Genomic DNA, 21,629 nt, shown 5'->3' on the forward strand with positions numbered 1-21,629 from the left:
CCGGTTCCTGTCTCGGCAGGAACAGGCAGCACAGCAATGGCAAGTCGTGATCGGCCATCTGTCGTCACTCGAGAAGTTAGTCCCTCACGGGCGTCTTCACCTGCGGTCTCTCCAGTGGAGGCTAAGGGAGAGTTGGTCTCAGGCCAAGGATCCTCCTTACTTTCCCGTGGCTCTCACGGACAAGTGAGGCAGGACCTAGCCTGGTGGCTCGACGACAAGAACCTCTTAAGAGGCGTGCCCATACGCACTCCCCCCCCGGAGATGCTTCTGTTCTCAGACGCATCGACCGAGGGATGGGGCGCACACCTGGAGGAGTTGCTGACTGCAGGTGTGTGGGACCATCACGAAAAGCACCTTCACATCAATGTCCTGGAACTCAAGGCGGCGTTCAATGCTCTCCGAGAATTTCAGGACCGCTTGGTGGGACACTCAGTGGTGTTGATGTGCGACAACACCACAGTAGTGGCATATGTCAAAACAAGCAGGGGGGCTAGTGTCTCTTCCGCTCCATCAGTTGACGGTTGCAGGTGCCGACGCTGGGCCACGGCTCACTCGATAGAGCTGTCAGCACGCTACTCCAGGCAAGAGGAATGTAGTAGCGGACAAGCTCAGCCGTCGGGATCAGGTGATAGGGACCGAATGGTCTCTACACCAAGACGTGGCGGAAAGGCTCTTCAACCTGTGGGGGCGACCGGTCGTAGACCTGTTCGCCACCCGGCACAACAGAAAACTTCAGGTTTTCTTTTCAGCCGTGCCGGACCCATGGGCAGCTGCAGAGGACGCTCTCCAACACCCCTGGGACAACCTCTTTCGCCTACGCCTTTCCTCCCTTCTGTCTGATTCGGAAAGTGATCAGTCGAGCGCTGGTCACTCCAATCTCAGAATGATCCTGGTGGCTCCCAAACGGCCTCAAGCCGTTTGGTATCCGGACCTGCTGGCTCTTCTTGCGGACGCACCGAGAGAGCTACCCAGTTGGCACAACTTCTAGCCCAGCCACACGTAGAACGGTACCACCAAGCAGTCCAGTCCCTTTCAACTTCACGCTGGCTGTTATCCACCATCTCTTGCGAACGAGAGGCTTTTCTCGTAGCGCAGCAACAGAGATGGCTGGACACGTCCGACAGTCCTCTGCAGCTGTGTACCAGGGGAAGTGGGCCGTCTTCTGTGGTTGGTGTCGTAGACAGGGTCTGTCTCCTCTCAGAGCCACTCTTCAGCAGGTAGCAGATTTCCTCGTGTTTCTTCGCCGAGAGAAGCTCCTCTCAGTACCCACAGTTAAAGGATATAGAGCCGCCCTGGCTCTCGTCCTAAAACTGAGGGGACTGGACATCTCGAATTCGTTCGAGATCTCCTTGCTAATGAGGAGCTTCGAAAGGTCTTGCCCACCCAGGGAACTCAGGCCCCCTGCGTGGGATGTGACTCTCGTCCTTAGGAGTTTGACTCGAAGACCCTCGAGCCACTCCGAGAGTCGTCAGACAGGGATCTGACCCTCAAGACCCTCTTCTTGCTGGCATCGGCGAAGAGAGTAGGGGAACTACATGGTCTTTCTTATGATGTTAAACACACCAGAGGCTGGGGATCTGTGACGCTCGATTTCGTCCCGAACTTCGTAGCCAAGACTCAGAATCCGTCGATCCCTGACGACAGGTTCGAGTCTTTCACGATCCCCTCCCTTCTGGACTTCACCGATAACGATGCGGATGAGATGCTGCTTTGTCCTGTGAGGGCGCTACGGCGCTATCTGAAGAGAACTCGACACCTCAGGCCTGAGTGCCGAGCCTCTTCGTTAGCACTGGGGTTACCAAGAAAGAAGTTTCCAAGAACACGCTTTCTTTCTGGCTGCGTGAGGTGATCAGGAGAGCGTACGAGGCTGGATGGTAGCGACGACATCCGTACGCTCCGACCGAGAGCCCACGAAGTCAGAGGTATCGGACCCTCCTTAGCGTTCCGTAAGAACTTCTCCGTGGCGCAGGTCCTGAAGGCAGGTGTCTGGGCCAACCAGACCACCTTCACGTCCTTCTACCTTCGGGATATTGCCCACAAGTCCTTGGATACTTTTTCCTTGGGACCTGTGGTGGCTGCTCAACACGTTGTGTAAGCTTACACAGCACCGAGCAGGCAGAACAGCATCGATTTCCTGGTATGGACTGGGAGAATGAATGTGCGAATGAGAGAGTGACTGGCTTCTCTTCACCATCTTTCTCTACCTCTACCTGTGGGCAGAGGGATACGGTCGTTACCACGCTGGAAGGGAGTCAGATGCAGGTAAGCTATTCAACCGAGCTCCATCCTATCTCTTTAACTAGAGATAGGAGTGTATATCCACCACTTTCTCCAACAAGGGGGAGAAAGTGGATGCCTACATGAGACAAACCCATTACTTTATATTTGCTCATGTACAGGAAAAGTTCTTACAATGCTGGTACGAAGAGATACGCTTGCCTCTCTCTTAGTAGCTTTCGGCCCCAGAGGTCTGACCATTGAATCCTGACCGGTGCTACACCCCGATCAATCGGACAGAGGCTTGGATCCCTCCCTCGCTCTTACGACCAGGGAGGCATTCCAGGGATGGACGAACACCAGTCTGTTCATCTAAAGACTCAGATTCCTCCCACCAAGAAGTGAGTCTTCCTATTGTTAAAGGACCGATGGTTTGTATTACGTATCGGAACAAATGACAATTTGTCGAAAATTGCATTTTTCCTAACTATACAAACCTGAGTCCTTTACATATAGTCCCTCCTCATGCCACCCCTCACTCTGCGTATTTGCATGGGCCAAAAGCAAAAGTGATTTGTTTACCTCCCAGTCGCGCGGCGCGCGACGATCGGACAAGCAGTTAACTACCGTTTCCCCTTCCCCTTGTTCGAAGCTTACGACCGTTCCAGCTGCCGCTTAGCTACTTCCTATTGTTAAAGGACCTCAGGTTTGTATAGTTAGGAAAAATGCAATTTTCGACAAATTGTCATTTTGTGTGTACCCCTGCCATTTTTGTGGTGAACAGTTCATGGATTTTTTTTTTCAGTTTCTAATTCAGTATGTTCCATTTACCAACAAATCAACCTCTCTCATGAGCTAGGTCATCTCTGTTCCTCCCCAGCAGTAACTTGAGTTCAGAACCAAGTCCTTTCCTTGTAACCTAATTAAAGTGTCCAGCAGGAATTTATCTGGCTTTATAAGCGAAGTAGCTTATGCTTTGCTGATATAGCAGCTAGGAAATACTTTTCTGGCTCTGTCCTGTACTGTATAAATGCCAAAGGTTAGTCAGAATTCCCAGAAATATGTCAGAAGCTCTCTTGTGTGACCTAGAAAGGTTGCCTGCTAATGAAGATTTTTTTAAAAGCTTAACAACAGGTAGTTTTTCTAGCAGAAAAACCTTCTCAACCTCCATTTTTTTACAATGCTCTTTCAGGTAGAATCAAAACTGCCTTCTTTAAACTGGGAATCAGTTTTGCTGATGCTAAAAATATAATAGGCTTTGTGTGAGGTGAGACAGAGATGTCCATCTAATAAGAAGTTTCCTCATATGATAGTCACTACATTTTTGGTACTAAATGGTTATTAGATGCTGGAGCTTTCCTTCAGAATGATCACAAAAGCATTTGTAAAAGAAACAGGGTCCTATGAGTAGTGGTTGTATTTTTTGAAAAATGATAATTATGATAAAATGGGTAAGGCAAAATTGTGTCAAAAGATTTTTTTTATTCACATGTGATAATATTTATCTGTTTAAACGAATTATATTTTTGTGCAAGGTATTATTTGATTTGATTCAATTTAAGAGGTTATCTTGTGCTGAGTTTTATAGTAAAACAAGACTTAACCAGCCAATCAATTATATGTATGCCCATAATTGTGGTCTTAAATGTCCTTAAGCTCATAGCCTTCTGTCTTTACAGACAGAAGACATGTAGTACACAGTCTCTAATAATTTGTGTATCGCCTGGACTCAAAGGTACCATATTCGTCAGTCACTCACGTCATAGTTGGTGTCCTATGAAAATTTGACTGAAATATCCTTGGAGTAGGGGACTCTTTATACGTATAATTGTTTTTGTATGAAATTATGCAGTTCATACAAACAGTTTATTTTATCATAACTCTGTAACATCTTTGTAATATCTTTCCCCAATTTGTTTCATAAATATGAATATATAGTTGTTAAGTAAGCCAATGTTCTCAGTTTATCAGTTACAACACCTATGAACTTTTTCCAATAATGGAGTGAGAGCTTAGAGGGCTGAGATGACAGCCTTCTACTTGAGGAAGTTCATGTGATGCTTCCTCACATGTATCCGTTAGCACCAATTTCTCTAGGGAGAGACAGATTAGTGGAACCCCTACTAAAAATCCTTCAAGATATTGTGATGACGTGTTAACCACCACACGATATATACTTATAGAATTATCTGATACCTGTATTCACTTAATGGACACGAAATTCACAAGGTGTGAAATCGTACCACAACCTTAAACCACAGTGTGCAGAATCAATTCAGGGGTGAAAATAAACACTCGAGAGAAATCACACCTGAACCTCTATAATACAAATATATATGAGTAACACTCACACATAAATAACCACTAAACCGATCCCAAATACGCAACTAATAACAGAAACCAACACATTCAAACACAAAAAGGAGGGGGTCCAGAAAGGAGGAGAAAAGCAAAAAGAAAGATGATCCTAACAAATACACACTAATATTCCTATCAACTTCTCCATATGTTTTAAAATTAATTCTCCTCTTGCCAGGCAAGGCACAACTCCACATCTGGAGGACAAATTAGGGTGACGATCAGATGTTTGCCCAATCACAGCGCTGAACCAAAAATATCGCAAGGTGGCTGGCAAGTATCAAACTGTCCACTGAAGACGACAGCAGAGGAACATTTGCCGTATAAATATTTTACCTTGGGACAGAGAGGTTCCCTTGGCTTTATAACTGAGCCAAAGGCATAGAAGGATTAAATCCTGAAGCTGCAGACTGGGAGATCCAAAGGTATGTAGGGTGTAAATAATCTCCAGTCCATGTACATGTGCAGAGGCCAGAAATCAGTACCAATGGTCAATCCAAACAGCGCCCAAGAGAAGGTCCAGGAAACAATTGGCTCATATAACCACCGAAGACTTCCATATCCCCTCTGGTCAACAAGAGCCTGGTGTTTGTTGGGCGGTAGGGAGAGAAGGCCACACCCAGTGAAATCACCAAATATGGAATTTGAAAAGAGGATTAGCAAAAACATACAAGCCAAACACCAGAAAGGAGTAAACTAGCAATTACCTTTCTTAACTAATTAACAGTTTAAAAATAATCTAATACATTATTCACCTATCATTAACTGGCAACAAGACGACAATATCCTCCTAGGCTATGACAGTATTTGTTTGGTAGGGTGGTACCAGCTTCTCCTGGATGTAAGGAAATGTAATTTTTATGACTAAATATAAATGACTTATGTAACCTTATTACATATACACATCTCCCTTGTATCAGTTATTAAGAGGAAAGAAGTAAAGTATGTATACAAAGTATGTAAATAAGGAAGAATTAGCTAATGGATAACACTGAAAAATAGTGATCTATCAAATTATATTAGGGAATTGTGAATAGGTTTATGCAAAGACTTATTTTTCAGTAGAAGTATGTCTTAATATAGCTCATTATGGTGTCAGCACTTATTTCTTACTAGTTATTGATGAATATCTGTAGGTTCATTTGTTACACTTGATGTTTGCCATTATTACTTAAGTCTCTTGGATGAAAGGATCATGAATCTGGTCAAGAACTTGATTGAACGGTTTGTGATGAAACAAAACTTAATATGATCTTAATTTTGCAGGCTCTGATAGACGACCACTGCTTGTCAAAATGGCTTCGTTCACGGAATTAACAGCACCTCCTATGCCAGAAGGATACTGTGAAGATGACTTTCAGTTCAGCAAGTTATTTAAGTGTGTGAATGTAGTTGGACAAAAGGTCTTGTGTGAAGTTGTAAAAGCAATGTATTCACACACATTATTGAATTCCAGTGGAGAGGGTAAGACTTTGCGCCAGTACTTAATCTCTCAAAAATGGAGTAATAGGAAAGTAAAGGATTGTTTCACAAAAGACCATCATGAACTTTTAGATGTAGACTTGATTAATGTAGAATTTGATATATCTTTTGCATGTACAGTCATGACATTAGTATGCAAAGATCTCTTTGATAAAATGAGTTGTGAAACAAAATTAGCAGTTGAAGAATTGAAAAAATTAAGAAACAGAATTTGCCACAAGTATGGACTTACTTGTAGTGAATGTAGTACTCTGATGGACTTCCTTAAAGATATTCTTAAAGATGTATATTTGGGTGTTGGAACTATTGTTGGCAAAGACTTCTCAGATAATATAAGTTGTATGGAAAGTGAAATACAGAGTATTCTTTCTGCAGAAATCAGCCATGTGGATGACAAGACATATTCAGACGGAGTGGAGAAATTTAGAAGTAATTTAAGGTTTAAAATGATAAATGCAGGAAAAAGAGAACTTCAGTTATCATGTAGCAAATTGCGAATTCTTAATCCTCATATTTGGATAACGGAGGAAGGTATAGAAAAAACTCCCTTAAGTAAATATCAAGTTCACAGACTCTTTACTCCATTAAATATGGACTATAGTAAAAACAACATTAAAATAGCTGAGATTTTCAGTGTTACTGAAAGAATAGAAGGCCTAGAACAGGTACCTTCTGCTATTGTGATGTATGGATTATCTGGATGTGGAAAGACCTTTTTATGCCATTATTTGATCCATGAGTGGTGCAAAGATTGTGATCAAAATGTAACTGATCTTGACAAATTTGATTTGATAATATTTGTTGAAGTTCGTCACGTTCAATCAAAGACAATGATAGAGTTTCTGGAAAAAGAATGTCTGTTGGAAACCTGTAAGGATTTTAAAACTTCTGACATAATACCAACTTTGAAGGACCTTAATATACTTATAGTTGTGGATGGTTTTGAAGAAGCCAAGATAGGCACATCTCTAAACCTTGTAGGAGATATTTTTTGTAAATTTGGTGATAAATGTATTCTGTTGACTACTCTTCCTGAATACAAAGATGATGTGCTTTCTATTGCAAGAAAGTACAAAGTTTCTGCCTTCCCAGTACAAATACATGGCTTTGATGAAAGGAATTTAAGAATTTTTTCAGAGAAAGTATTTGGAACATTGAAAAAAGGTGAGGCGCCCCATGCTGAAGAACTTAATTCTTTTCTAAATTATATAGAAACTACTGGAAAAGGTTTGGGTAGAAATCTGAAACTTCCATTAACTCTTTCTCTTCTTGTATATCTATGGAGTTTGGATTCCAGAATTGCTTCCAAAATTTCCTCAACTACTATGTTGTATCAGGAAATCTTCAAGCTCTGTCAAAAAAGATCTTATGAACGATTAGAGAAAACGGACATTGAGCTTTTAGAGAACAAAGACAGAGAAAAGCTGAAGTATGAGCTTGACAAGATATTTTTCTGTTTAGGTCAACAAGCTTGGTCACTGCTTCTTAAAGGAGAGCTTATGTGTTTGACAGAGAAAGAAGTTAAAAGCATGGAAAGCTGTTGGAGGTTAGTTGATGTATTGGACTTTTTATCCAACTATTTGTATTGTGAATCAGAAGAGAACAATCCCGTACAAAAGAGATCATTTGTTTTTTTTCATAAAACACAAATGGAATATCTAGCTGGAGCTTATTTAGCTAATAGGGTAACTCTTGGAAGCTATAGCAACCTCTCATTTGAAGATATAGATGTTGAAGTGGAAAATGGGACTGGATGGCAAAATTTACTGGAAGTTATCAAGTTTATGACAGGAAATTTGGCAGTTACAGAAATGTTGAAGGCAAATGAAATGTCAGAAATATTAGAGATTTTGAGGACAGCAAATATATCTTCTACAGATTACAACTTTTGGTGGAATTTTTACTTAGAAACCCTGAAAAATGAGCATGTGGGTTGCATAATTATTGACAAATTACCTCAATCAGTTTGGATTTTAGATGATGAACACGTCGTTTCTGGTCTCAGTTTTTATCGTGATCTGGATGTGAATTTAGAAATTTTAAAGATTGAAATTCCAGTTGATGTTGATCCTTATGACATCAAAGAACTGTTAACCACACTGAAAGAAATCAGATGTAAGAAGATGGAATGTATGCAGGCAGATAAGAAAATAGATCCAGTTATGATTGAATTACACTTTTTGAATCATGAAAGTACTAACACCTTCAGTAAATTGTCCGACAGCTTACTTTCGTCTTTGAACCCCTGGGGTCACCTCACTAGTTTCACTGGTGCTTTAGGAGAGCAAGAAATTTTGAGTTCTTGTGATAAGCTTGAGGCAATTCGTGTTAGATTGAACTCTGTTAATGCATTCAGCACATTCAAAATAAGTTTGGGTAAGATTTCCAAAACTGTCAAAACATTGTGTGTAACACTTGCCATTCCTTTCAGCTGCTCCCCTTCAGAGTTGTGTGATTTGGAGTATACAGGAAATTTTGAATTAAGGCTAATGGGAGCAAATGATGAACTCAAGGAATGGATTGCAGGCGTGGTGAAGCTAATAAGTGGAAGGTAAGTATTTTAATGTTTACTGTAATTACAATTACCATGTGCATTATTAATGTCTGGACAAGAAACAAACCTATAAGTTTGCTTGAAGATTTGTTACCAGAGACCATGGATAATTTTATTTCCAATCCCTTATTTATTTAAAGTGCAGTGAGATGCCCCCAGGAAATTTTTATTATGGAAGGAGTCCCTATGTCAGCAGTGCACATTTCAGTTTTGAGCTTAGATTATGAAACAGACTTCCTACCAGAGGCTGCATAGCTATTTCTATGCTCGCAGTTTTAACTCTTTGCCTAGACCAAGCAGGGATGCTGTTCTAGTTTCCTAAATGGTGAAGATGAGTTTTTCCAAGTTCATTCAAAACTGTAGAAAGAATCAGTTTTCCAGAATCATTCACAACAGCAGATGAAACCAAACATTAAGCTATTGTAAGGGCTTTGAAAATGGCGCTTTAAAGCTGACAAAAGTTATTATACCTAGCTTCAAGTGTGACACTTTAGTATGAATCCTCTGCTTACCTGGCGATGTTAAATATATGAATTGTACACAGTATGAATTTCTCAAATTACCTCTTATCTTGCTATCATAAATCTGGGGCACTGTACCTGTATTTTTAAGTTAGGATGAGGTGGTAAACAGTTCCCAACAGTAGGTTTTGGCCCTTTTTTTCTGTCTGACTATCCACTCTGAAGTAGTCATGTACATATACATATTGTTTAGTTTTGTGTTGTGTTTGTGTTATCAGTATCAATATCTTATATAATTTTCTTTTTTACAGAAATGGCTGTCATAAATTGTCCCTGGTGAACTCAGAAATGACTTGTGAGACCATTCATTATCTTTTGAAAGAACTGGAAAACACTGTACACGAGAAGATTTCCTTCAACACAATTAATAAGCTAACTAATGAAGAATTAGAAGAGTTGAGAGAATTACAGATGAAGGATTTCTTAGAAATCAGTTGAACTTAAACCCTAACAAGTGACAACATTATTTTTTTTCTGTTTTACCATGTGAAGACTGAAAAGGTTGGTCAAGTCAAGCCTGAAGATGACTGGAAATTAAAAAACAGATTATTTTACAGTAACAGATGATAGACCTGCATTATAAAAATATATGAGGAGATAACAGGCATCTGAGAAAAACATGCAAGAAAAATGATGTAGCTTGGCTGTTAAGGAAAGAAATTTACTGAACTGGACAATCAGAAGAGTTGCATACTTAATGTAGAACTGAAAATATGAAAGAGGAAACTAACGCTGGTCGCGCCATGAGTGGTGAAGAAGCGCGTCCTATCAACTGTGAATATTAGTAGCAGCTACTGCTGTGAGTCAGAAAACAACAGCAACAGTTTCACATGCACTTGTTAATGAGAAATCAAAGATCATGTAAGGTCTGTAACTGGGAGTTTTATGGCATAAATGGGAATCTAAAGGAAGTTACCATGGGGATGCATTTTCAAAATATTTTGTGTGGAATAACACCTGTGTGATTGAAGATACTGCACCTTGGTTGAGGTTACTGTTCTAAAACTAGTATATATGTTGCAAATAAGGAAGGCAATACAAACGTCCATCATCACCAAGTCTGGTATGAATAACCTGCACAACTCATGTTTTGATTAGAGTGGCTTTTAATTGAATATTGATTTAGATCTAGTGAAGGTTTTATTTTTTTTCTTAGGTAATGGTGTTACAGAAGAATACAGGTAAATTTGTCTTTGTTCCGATACGTAATACAAACCCTCGGTCCTTTAACAATAGGAAGTAGCTAGCGGCAGCTGGAACGGTCGTAAGCTTCGAACAAGGGGAGACGGTAGTTAACTGCTTGTCCGATCGTCGCGCGCCGCGCGACCTGGGAGGTAAACAAATCACTTTTGCTTTCGGCCGTGTGTGGGAAGGACGTGTTCGCCATCGCTCTGCCCGCTTGTCGTTTGCTTTGAGTTTGAGTATTTGCCTCTCTTTCTGTATAAATCAGGAGTGACTGTAAGTACTTTTACAATTCTTATTGATCTTGCAATGAGTGAATTGGAAGAAATGGAGATATCGCCGCGCCCTCCAGTCGCCCGTAGAGTGTGTCCCGGGCTGGAGGGGCGTAGATGTGGAGGTTTCAGGTCATTTGTTGACGTGGACCCCCTCCCCACGAGGTTTGTACTCGTTGTCTGGGGGCGAGAGTGCTCCCGCAACGAACCCTGTGTCACATGTATGAATTGGTCCGAGGCGCAGTGGGGTGCTGTACGAGGGCAGGAAGAGACTAAGGCCGCCCAAGAAGTCATCGGAAAGTCCAGTGACTCCTTTGGTAACGGACACTTTCGTCCTCTTTCTGCCCCCCGGCCAGCCCCCACGTTTCGCGCCTTCCCCTGCGGGGGGGGTAGCGGAGTCCTTTTCCTCTCTCGATCCGTCGAGTGTGGATGAGGGCGCCCGCTACCCAGGACGTACAAAACTGTACTCGGGGTCTTCCGTCCGCTCTGGGGGTTGTTGGTTCTTCCCCCAGGCGCGAGGAAGCCCCCCCTCCAACTAACCCGACTGTTGCTTCCGCAGGTGTGCCATCAGCGAAGGACGACTTGGGACAGGTGTGGGAGTCGCTGGGACTGCAGGGAGTGCCCAGCATCCAGGGGTTGCTTCAGCGGTTGGCGGGGTCGGCAGTGGTCACTCATGGTGCACGGTGACCACTACTACTACCACAGTGACGACCCACCAGCATATGAGATGCCACCGCATCTAGTGTATACGCCCCATATAATGTCGGTGACACCCACGGTGGCTATACAAAAACCCATTGCTGCCGTGCCAAAGAGGACGGTGCCACCACCACCTGGATTTTTTCCTTTGCCGATCCCCGGACTTTCCGCTGCCCAAAGAGTACCCCCCTGGGACCTGCCGCCAGTGCCACGGATGACGGTGACTGCCGACAGGACGCCTGGCTCTCCCGTGGTACCTGCCGTGCCTGCCATACCTGTTGCCGTTCCAGCTACTCTTTTCCCTTTCAGATCGGCCTGCACATTCTCTTTCAGATGTTCCTGCCGTTCCTGCTGTTCCCGGACCTGTTCCTGTTGTTTCCTGCTGCTGGTGGTGCTGTCACAGTCTCAGGTCTTTCCGGACAGGTGCAGTCGGGCCCTGTTGCTTCGGCAACTGCCCCGGCTCCCTCCTGGATGGAAGACCTGACGTCTGTTTCTGCGGAGCCTGGCGAAGAATAAGAGGAAGAGGAAGAAGTGTCGTCGTCGTCTTCATCATCTTCTTCGTCGTCTGCTGCCTCTCCTTCCCCTTCTGACTTCTAAGGCTAAACAGCGAAGAAGAAGAAGGGTGCCTCCTCCCCCCCTAAGAAGACTCCTTCGGGATCTTCTAAGGGCCCGGCTCGCACAGGCGAGCTGGAGCTCTTTGCTGGTCCTCCTGTTCCTTCGGGTGGGAACGGGGCCCGTCGCTTCTTCTGCAAAGAAGAATTTTGTTGACGGGGACCAGAGGTGCACCAGCCTCGGCTGGTGCGTCCTCACCTGGTGCTAGCGGTTTCTGCCGCTAAACCAGGTTCCGTCTCGGCCGCTTCTCGTTCGCGAGAAAGCACCGAGTGGACGCTCTTCCAAAGAGGACGTCAGCCCAAAGTTTTGACGCCCGAGCTCGCTCGCCGTCAAGACAGCGGCGCGGAGCAGAAGACTGGCGAGAGTCGTGCACACGACTCTCGCCAGGCAGTGGACGCTCTCGCAGCGATCAACTGGCTGCTCGGGCTGACGTGACGGTCGCTGACCAGCCACGGGTTGAGGCGAGGAAGGAGTCCCCGCGCCGCCCCGGTACCAGCCACGGCTGGTACCAGCGGCTCGACGCGCCGAGAGGACGCTGGCCGGTCTCGACGCGACAGAGAGCCTAGCAGGTCACCCGTCCGCCGCTCCCGATGGGACCGGGCGGAGACGGTGACCAGCGGCAGCTCGCCTGACGCTAGAGATCGGTCTCGACGTTCTCAGCCGAGCCAATCGCCCCAGGCGAGCGGCAAGGCTAGGCCTGCTGCTCGACCGTCAGTCACCGCGGGTTGACGATCCGCAGCAGAAGCCCTCCACGCACGCTGGTCCTGCCAGCGAGCGAGGGGGGAGGGGGAGCGTCAGGTCTGCCTCTCTCGTACCTTCAAGGCCTCCTCGGGCTATACCGGGAGGAGGCGAGGTACCGAGGAGCGATCACGAGAGGTGCGCCGCTCGTGACCCAGCTATGACGCCGTACGGCTCAGGCACGGTCTTAGGACCGACCAGGAACGTACTCGCAAGTAGTTGGAGGCGACCGTCAGGGGTCTGTCGCTGTTCCTCCTTCTGAAGGAGGAGTATCGAGGGATATGCTCTTGCTGGAGGGACTGGACGGTCCTACTCCACAAGACGCTGTAACACCTGAGATACAGAGGAACTTTCGCAGAGGTCATTAAGCTTGATGCGTCTGCATAATGGCCTTGCGGAAGGATCGTCGCTACCACCAGCAGAGCCCACGTCCCGGCTCGAATCATTTTGGGGTCCCAAGAGGGAGCCCCAAATGATGGTGGGGTTGGCCACGATCAGAGCTTGCGGACTCGGTCCCTGGATCGGTAGAGTATCTCGTCTCTGGACGGGAGGACTCGCTAAAATCCGGACGGTCCTCTAAGCTGCTTCCTCCTCCTCTACAGCGACAGAGGCGATTTTTATGTGCCTTCGGAAGACCCGATACTGCCGAAAAACAGATTAACCCGGAGTTAGCGAGGCTGACTCCAGGTGTGTCCCTGCAGCAGCTCCTGTCGGAGAACCTATGGTTCTCGCAGCAGGAGGCACTTGCCCTGGAATCATACCGCTATGGCAGCATTCCAGGCAGTTTCCTGTTGGATTTGTGGTCCCTCACAATATCCAAAGTAGCGGCCGACTCTGGGAGTTCTGCTCTCGAAGACGACGCTTCTTTCAGAGAGACTGGGAAGAGCAATCTCTTACCTCGCCCATCAGACTGCTAACCTGTGGGCCAACTTGGTTCTTCGACGTAGGGACGCAGTCCTTACCCGAGTGACCAAGGGGGCCGGGCGTGAGGCTGGCACTCTCGGGCTACGAAATGGACCTCTTAGGAGTTCCCAGCTCTCTTTCCTGGAGAGATGGTGGACGCTGCGGTGGAACGGCGGCGCACTGACGAGAGTGGGACCGCTTAGTCCACCAGGCAGTCTCGAAGGTTTCTGGGCTAATCGAGTAACTGCGGCCAAACCAAAGAGCTTGGCTAGCGCTTCCAAGGCGGCGAAGACGGTTGCAACCGTCCAAACCCCGTGTGAAGACTCCAGCTGTTTCAACTTCTGCTAGAGGAGGCCGCAACCAGCCTCCTCCCAGCCCTCCTTTCCCCGAGGAGGTGCTGGAAAGAGAATCGAAACGAGGAGGGAAAACGCGAGGGACGGCGTTCCCCCTCACCTGCTGAGGGCCGGAAGTGGGGGGGTGCCTAGCGAGCCATTGGGCGACCTTGGCAGCGCTACGGCGCCGAGAAGCTGGATAGTAGACGTCCTTCGGGAGGGATATCTACTACCCTTCGAGTCTCGGCCCCCCTCATCTCCAAACCGGTCCATCTACAGACCTATGTCGGGGATCAGCAAAGGACAACGCTCTTCGACAGGAGATCAAGACCATGCTGGCGAAACGAGCTGTAGAAATCGTGGGAGGACCAGTCACCGGGCTTTTACAGCCGCCCTCTCCTAGTGGAGAAGGCATTCGGGGGGCTGGCGTCCGGTGATAGACCTCTCTCCCCTGAACCGCTGAACCGCTTCGTTCGCACGACGCGGTTCACGATGGAGTCGGCACGCTCAGTGCTCGACTCGATCAGGGGGAACGATTTCATGCTTTCAGTGGACCTGAAGGACGCGTATTTTCAAATACCCATCCATCAGTCCTCCAGAAAGTACCTCCGCTCATCTTCGACGGGACGGTGTACCAATTCAGGGCACTTTGTTTCGGTCTCTCAACCGCCCCACAGGTGTTCACGCGAGTGTTCACTCTGGTGTCGGCTTGGGCCCATTCGAACGGGATACGTCTTCTGAGTATCTCGACGATTGGCTAGTCCTGGCGAGCTCCCCTCCCTCGCAGTTGCTGCCAGGACAGAGATCAACTCCTCAAGTTTGTGCGCGATCTGGGGATCGTGATAAACTACGAGAAGTCCGACCTCGAACCCAAGCAGAAGATGAATAAGTACCTGGGATATGCTGATAGATACGGTAGCAGGGCAAGTCTTTCCCGCAGACTTGCGTATCAGCAAAATTCAGGGAGGCAGCCGGCCGGTTCCTGTCGCGGCAGGAAACAGGCAGCACAGCAATGGCAAGTCGTGATCGGCCATCTGTCGTCACTCGAAGTTAAGTGTCCCTCACGGGCGTCTTCACCTGCGGTCTCTCCAGTGGAGACTAAGGGAGAGTTGGTCTCAGGCCAAGGATCCTCCTTACTTTCCCGTGGCTATCACGGACAAGGTGAGGCATGGAACCTAGCCTGGTGGCTCGACGACAAGAACCTCTTAAGAGGAGTGCCCATACGCACTCCCCCCCCGGAGATGCTTCTGTTCTCAGACGCATCGACCGAGGGATGGGGCGCACACCTGGAGGAGTTGCTGACTGCAGTGTGTGGACCATCACGAGAAGCACCTTCACATCAATGTCCTGGAACTCAAGGCGGCGTTCAACGCTCTCCAAGAGTTTCAGGACCGCTTGTGGGACACTCAGTGGTGTTGATGTGCGACAACACCACAGTAGTGGCATATGTCAACAAGCAGGGTGGGCTAGTGTCTCTTCCGCTCCATCAGTTGACGGTGCAGGTGCACGAGTGGGCCACGGCTCACTCGATAGAGCTGTCAGCACGCTACATTCCAGGCAAGAGGAATGTAGTAGCAGACAAGCTCAGCCGTCGGGATCAGGTGATAGGGACCGAATGGTCTCTACACCAAGACGTGGCGGAAAGGCTCTTCAACCTGTGGGGGCGACCGGTCGTAGACCTGTTCGCCACCCGGCACAACAGAAAACTTCAGGTTTTTCTTTTTCAAGCTGTGCCGGACCCATGGGCAGCTGCAGAGGACGCTCTCCAACACCCCTGGGACAACCTCTTCGCCTACGGCCTTTCCTCCCTTCTGTCTGATTCGGAAAGTGATCAGTCGAGCGCTGGTCCACTCCCCAATCTCAGAATGATCCTGGTGGCTCCCAAACGACACAAGCCGTTTGGTATCCGGACCTGCTGGCTCTTCTTGCGGGACGCACCGAGGAGAGCTACCCACTTGGCACAAACCTTCTAGCCCAGCCACACGTAGAACGGTACCACCAAGCAGTCCAGTCCCTTCAACTTCACGGCTGGCTGTTATCCACCATCTCTTGCGAACGAGAGGCTTTTCTCGTAGCGCAGCAAACCAGGAGATGGCTGGACAACGATCCGACAGTCCTCTGCAGCTGTGTACCAGGGGAAGTGGGCCGTCTTCTGTGGTTTGGTGTCGTAGACAGGGTCTGTCTCCTCTCAGGAGCCACTCTTCAGCATGGTAATCGGGATTTCCTCGTGTTTCTTCGCCGAGAGAAGCTCCTCTCAGTACCCACAGTTAAGGGATATAGAGCCGCCCTGGCTTTCTCGTCCTAAAACTGAGGGGACTGGACATCTCGAATTCGTTCGAGATATCCTTGCTAATGAGGAGCTTCGAAAGGTCTTGCCCACCCAGGGAACTCAGGCCCCCATGCGTGGGATGTGACTCTCGTACTTAGGAGTTTGACTCGAAGACCCTTCGAGCCACTCCGAGAGTCGTCAGACAGGGATCTGACCCTCAAGACCCTCTTCTTGCTGGCCCTGGCATCGGCGAAGAGAGTAGGGAACTACATGGCCTTTCTTATGATGTTAAACATACCAGAGGCTGGGGATCTGTGACGCTCGATTTCGTCCCGAACTTCGTAGCTTAAGACTCATAATCCCGTCGATCCCTGACGACATGGTTTCTATCTTTCAACGATCCCCTCCCTCCTGGACTTCACCGATAATGATGCGGATGAGATGCTGCTTTGTCCTGTGAGGGCGCTACGGCGCTATCTGAAGAGAACTCGACATCTCAGGCCTGAGTGTCGACGCCTCTTCGTTAGCACTGGGGTTACCAAGAAAGAAGTCTCCAAGAACCACGCTTTCTTTCTGGCTGCGTGAGGTGATCAGGAGAGCGTACGAAGCTGATGGTAGCGACGACATCCGTCACGCTCCGTCCGAGAGCCACGAAGTCAGAGGTATCGGACCCTCCTTAGCGTTCCGTAAGAACTTCTCCGTGGCGCAGGTCCTGAAGGCAGGTGTCTGGGCCAACCAGACCACCTTCACGTCCTTACTACCTTCGGATATTGCCCACAAGTCCTTGGATACTTTTTCCTTGGGACCTGTGGTGGCTGCTCAACACGTTGTGTAAGCTTACCCAGCACCCGAGCAGGCAGAACAGCATCGATTCCTGGTATGACTGGGAGAATGAATGTGTGAATGAGAGAGTGACTGGCTTCTCTTCACCATCTTTTTTCTACCTCTACCTGTGGGCAGAGGGATACGGTCGTTACCTTGCTGGAAGGGAGTCAGATGCAGGTAAGCTATTCAACAGAGCTCCATCCTACCTCTTTAACTAGATGATAGGAGTAAATATCCACCACTTTCTCCAACAAGGGGGAGAAAGTGGATGCCGACATGAGACAAACCCATTACTTTACATTTGCTCATGTAAAGGAAAAGTTCTTACAATGCTGGTACAAAGAGATACGCTTGCCTCTCTCTTAGTACTCGGCCCAGAGGTCTGACCATTGATCCTGCGGTGCACACCCCGATCAATCGGACAGAGGCTTGGATCCCTCCCTCGCTCTTACGACCAGGGAGGCATTCCAGGGATGGACGAACACCAGTCTGTTCATCAAAAAGACTCAGATTCCTCCCACCAAGAAGTGAGTCTTCCTATTGTTAAAGGACCGAGGGTTTGTATTTCGTATCGGAACAAATGACAATTTGTCGAAAATTGCATTTTTCCTAACTATACAAACCTGAGGTCCTTTACATATAGTCCCTCCTCATGCCACCCCTCACTCTGCGTATTTTGCATGGGCCAAAAGCAAAAGTGATTTGTTTACCTCCCAGTCGCGCGGCGCGCGGCGATCGGACAAGCAGTTAACTACCGTTCTCCCCTTGTTCGAAGCTTACGACCGTTCCAGCTGCCGCTAGCTACTTCCATATTGTTAAAAGGACCTTCAGGTTTGTATAGTTAGGAAAAATGCAATTTTCGACAAATTGTCATTTTCTTATATTTATGTGCAATACTATAGGAAACTATGATTGTTCCTATACGATATACAAACCCTCGGTCCTTTACATAAGGAATTACTTTTGGCGTAGCTGGAATCACGGCCGTTAAATTCTTGAACAAGGTGGTTAGGCAGTAACTACCGCGTGGGAGGCGGGTAGACCAGCCTGTCCAGATGTAAACTCCACTTTGCTTTCGGCCGTCTTTCGATGAAGACGTGTTTGTGAGCTCTTGCTGACTGGTCGTTGATCATTTTTCCCGGTGGGATCGTTCTGGTATATTTTTGTTTTTTAAATAAATATGTATACGTATATGGTTTTTTATATTAATATTAAATTCAATTAATATACAAACCCACTTTTTGTGATAGCCTTTATAGCCGCCTTTCTACTTTGTGTTAAGAGTCGGCGGCAAAGGTATGCCAACATATTTATATTCATTCGCCCTTTAACTTGATGACGAGATATGTATTTAACGTGAGTGATATTGATCCTGTAATGAGACATGTTTTCATCTGAAAATCACGCTTACGCTTGGGAATTACCGTGGGGAACTTGAGAGGTTTGCCCTTGTTTTGTTTTTATGGTAATTGTTTACTGCCGTATTGGTTGGATAGCTCTTCGTATTGGTTATCCTAACCTTGGAATTGTACCTGTGACTCGTAGCATGTTGTGATACCAATCCTTGAGTGTGTGTACTGATCCCCTGCGGTAATCATATTCATTTACCATTACTACCCTGGACGAAACTTTCACCGCTGCCCTGTGATGTTTATCTATTACTTATGGTAGAAGTCTGGCAGGATTTGGAGGGTCAAGTGTCGTCATCCTCCTTCGAGATCATCATATTTTCATGTCTCCACCCCTTCGACTCCTAAGGCTCTTTGCCGCAGAAGAGAAGGTGGTCTCCTCCCTAAGAAGTCTCGTCATGGGACTTCTAAGGGTCTGTCTCCCTCCGGTGAGACCGGTGGGTCTTCCGCTGGTCCTCCCGTTCCTCTGGGAACGGGGCCCTTCTCTCCTTCTTCAGGGAAGAAGAAGACTGGGACCATGGAGGTACCAGCCACCGCTGGTACCTTCTCCAGGCTCCAGAGGTTCCACCTCCAGACCGGAAACCGTCTCGGCCACTCGCTCGCGAGCGTCACAGTGTACAGTCACCTACGGGTGACCGTGCAGCCAAGGTCCAGACTGCTGAGTACGCTCACTGTCAGGACCCAGGCATGGAGTGGAAGGATGGTAAGAGTCGCTTAGGTGACTCGCCAGACCAGCGATCGTCCAGTACCCAGGGTTGATGTGATGTTCCCGCGGGACCGTCCATGCAGAGACTGGTAGCGGCTGCCCATCCAGTCCTCTTGAGAGGTTTCGGCCTCAATGAGGACTTGGACGAGTTGGAGGATGGTATCGGCTGTCTCCTGTCAGGTGCACGCTCAGCCCCACCCAGACGACGGTCACGTTTGCACAACTGACCTGTCTTGGTGGTGGCAGACGCTTCGCCTGCCATGGCAGAGTTTCGTAACCCTCCTTGAGGAAGCGTTCTCTCCACTACTGCTCCGTCAGTTCCTCCTTCCCAGGTCGTGCTGGGGCCTGCTGCTTCAGCAGCTGCCACAGCCCCTTCCTGAATGGGAGAACCTTCTGCCGTCCTGAGGAACTTGGCGAAGAAGATGAGGAAGGTGTCTTCTGCCGCCTCTTCCCCTTCAACTTCCGAGGCCCCCCAACCTAGGAAGAAGAAGGTGGCCTCTCCCCCCCCCCCAAGAAGTCTAGCACAGGGACTACTAAGGGTCTGTCTCGCTCCGGTGAGACAGGTGGGTCTTCCGCTGGTCCTCCCGTAATGGGACCAGGACCAGTCTCTCCTTCCTCAGGGAAGAAGAAAATGGGGACCATGGAGGTACCAGCCACCGCTGGTGCCTTCTCTCCCGGCTCCAGAGGTTCCACCTCTGGACCGGGAACTGTCTCAGCCGAGGATACGGTCACCTACAGGTGACCATGCAGCCAAGGTCCAGACTGCTGAGTACGCTCACCGTCAGGACCCAGGCACGGAGCGGAAGGATGGTAAGGAGTGCGATCAGGTGACTCTCGCCAGACCGGCAATCTACCTTGTAACCCAGTGTTGACATGACATTTCCCACCCAGAACCGTACCAAGTTGCGAGGGATGGGAAGAGGTCCCCCCGGTCGGTCTCCAGGAACAGCTTGGCTGCTTCAGGGACCGTGGTGTGTCATGACGGACGATGCTCGCTCTCACCGCTTTAGTGGACGCTACCAGTCACCCAACCGTCTCCCATCGGAACCGGACGGCTCGCACGGCTGGTAGCAGCTCCCCTGACGCACAAGACTGACGCTACCGTCCTCTGTCCAGCGCTTCTCCGCAAGGAGACTGCTGGTCCAGACCTGCAGCTCAATCGCCACCCGCGGGTTGGCGGTCGCCTGCAGTCCTCCCAGCCTACCTACTGGGTAGGAGCGCTCGTAGCAGCTCCCCTGACGCACGAGACCGACGCTACCGTCCTCAGTCCAGCACTTCTCCGCAAGGAGACCACTGGTCCAGACCTGCAGCTCGATCACCACTGCGGGTTGGCAATCGCCTGCAGTCCTCCCAGCCTACTGGTTCTGCTGGTAGGCAGGGTAGGAGCGTCAGGTCTCCCTCACCTGTCCCTTCAACCTCCTCGGACTACACCGGGAGGAACGAGGCGAACAGGAGTGACCATGATGGATGCGCTTCTTACGGTCTGGCCACGAGCCTGTTTCCAAACAGATCACACGCTCAAGTGGTTGGAGGGGATCGTGGGGGCTGGTGAGGATGATGACGCTTTCCTAGACTCGCGGAGTGACCATCACCGCTGTTCACGTGACGGTCCCGCGCGCTGAGACCAGTGTGGGCTCCCCCTTCAGTCCTCTTGAGAGGTTTTGGCCTCGACGAGGACTGGGATGCGCCGGAGGACGGTATCGGCTCTCTCCTATCAGGTGCATGCTCAGCCCCACCCAGATGACGGTCACGGTGGCGACAGACATTTCGCCTACCGTACGAGTTTTGTAACCCTTCTCATGAAAACGTTTTCTCCAGACGGTAACGTTTTCCTAGACTCATGGAGCAGCCATCACCGCAGGTTGATGGCTGCCCGTGACTCACTTCTCCGGCTGCTAATTCCGCTGGCAAGGGGAGCGAGAGCGTCTGGTCTTCCTCCCCTATTCCCTCTCTTCTGATGACTACGCCGGGAGGGGCGATGTGAATGGGAGGGATCCTGCAGAGCATTCTCCGTAGGATTCAGCGTCGGGACTGCGTTCCTGGAGGGACCTTCGGGTCCTACCAGACGCAAGACCAAGTAGTTGAGGAAGGATCTTGCCCATTCCTCCTCGATTTCTACAGGAATCAGGAGGACCACCACCCGATGATCATCTGACGAAATTTGGGGGTTTCGCCGAGCACTTAAAATCCTTCGGAATTTCTAGCACTCTCCAAGTGTTTTTGTCCTCTACGATCTGCAAACACTTGGGCGAGACCATGGTCTAGAGTGGGTGAGACAAGAATTCCTGATTAATTGTTACTACGATAATCGAGAATCTCGCTGAATGCTCGAATTCCTTGGAATTTCTGGCGACTCAGGAGTGTTTTGGTTTTCCTGTAATTTCCAAACACTGTCGAGACAGACATTCCCAGTAATTGTTATTACGAACTCGGGAGTCTCGCTAAGCCATTAATTCCTGGAATTTCTAGCATTTGAAGGAAGTACTGCTGCTGAAGGGAAAATATCTCGGGAGGGGCTCATCCTGGATGGACCTGACAGTCTGTCGCCTC

At 48.4% G+C, this 21,629-nt stretch overlaps 1 protein-coding gene across 1 annotated transcript; it reads left to right on the top strand.

Annotated features, from left to right (window-relative positions):
• The first annotated feature begins 2,948 nt into the window (after positions 1–2,948).
• LOC135213053 (uncharacterized) lies at positions 2,949–10,190 on the top strand. The gene is made up of 3 exons (XM_064246887.1): positions 2,949–5,000; positions 5,842–8,608; positions 9,384–10,190. Exons 2-3 carry the CDS (start codon positions 5,871–5,873, stop codon positions 9,568–9,570), a joined length of 2,925 nt encoding a protein of 974 aa, XP_064102957.1. The 5' UTR covers positions 2,949–5,000; positions 5,842–5,870; the 3' UTR covers positions 9,571–10,190.
• The last annotated feature ends 11,439 nt before the right edge of the window (positions 10,191–21,629 follow it).

The sequence above is a fragment of the Macrobrachium nipponense genome, chromosome 42 (genome assembly GCF_015104395.2).
Source record: "Macrobrachium nipponense isolate FS-2020 chromosome 42, ASM1510439v2, whole genome shotgun sequence".
Lineage (NCBI taxonomy): Eukaryota > Metazoa > Arthropoda > Malacostraca > Decapoda > Palaemonidae > Macrobrachium > Macrobrachium nipponense.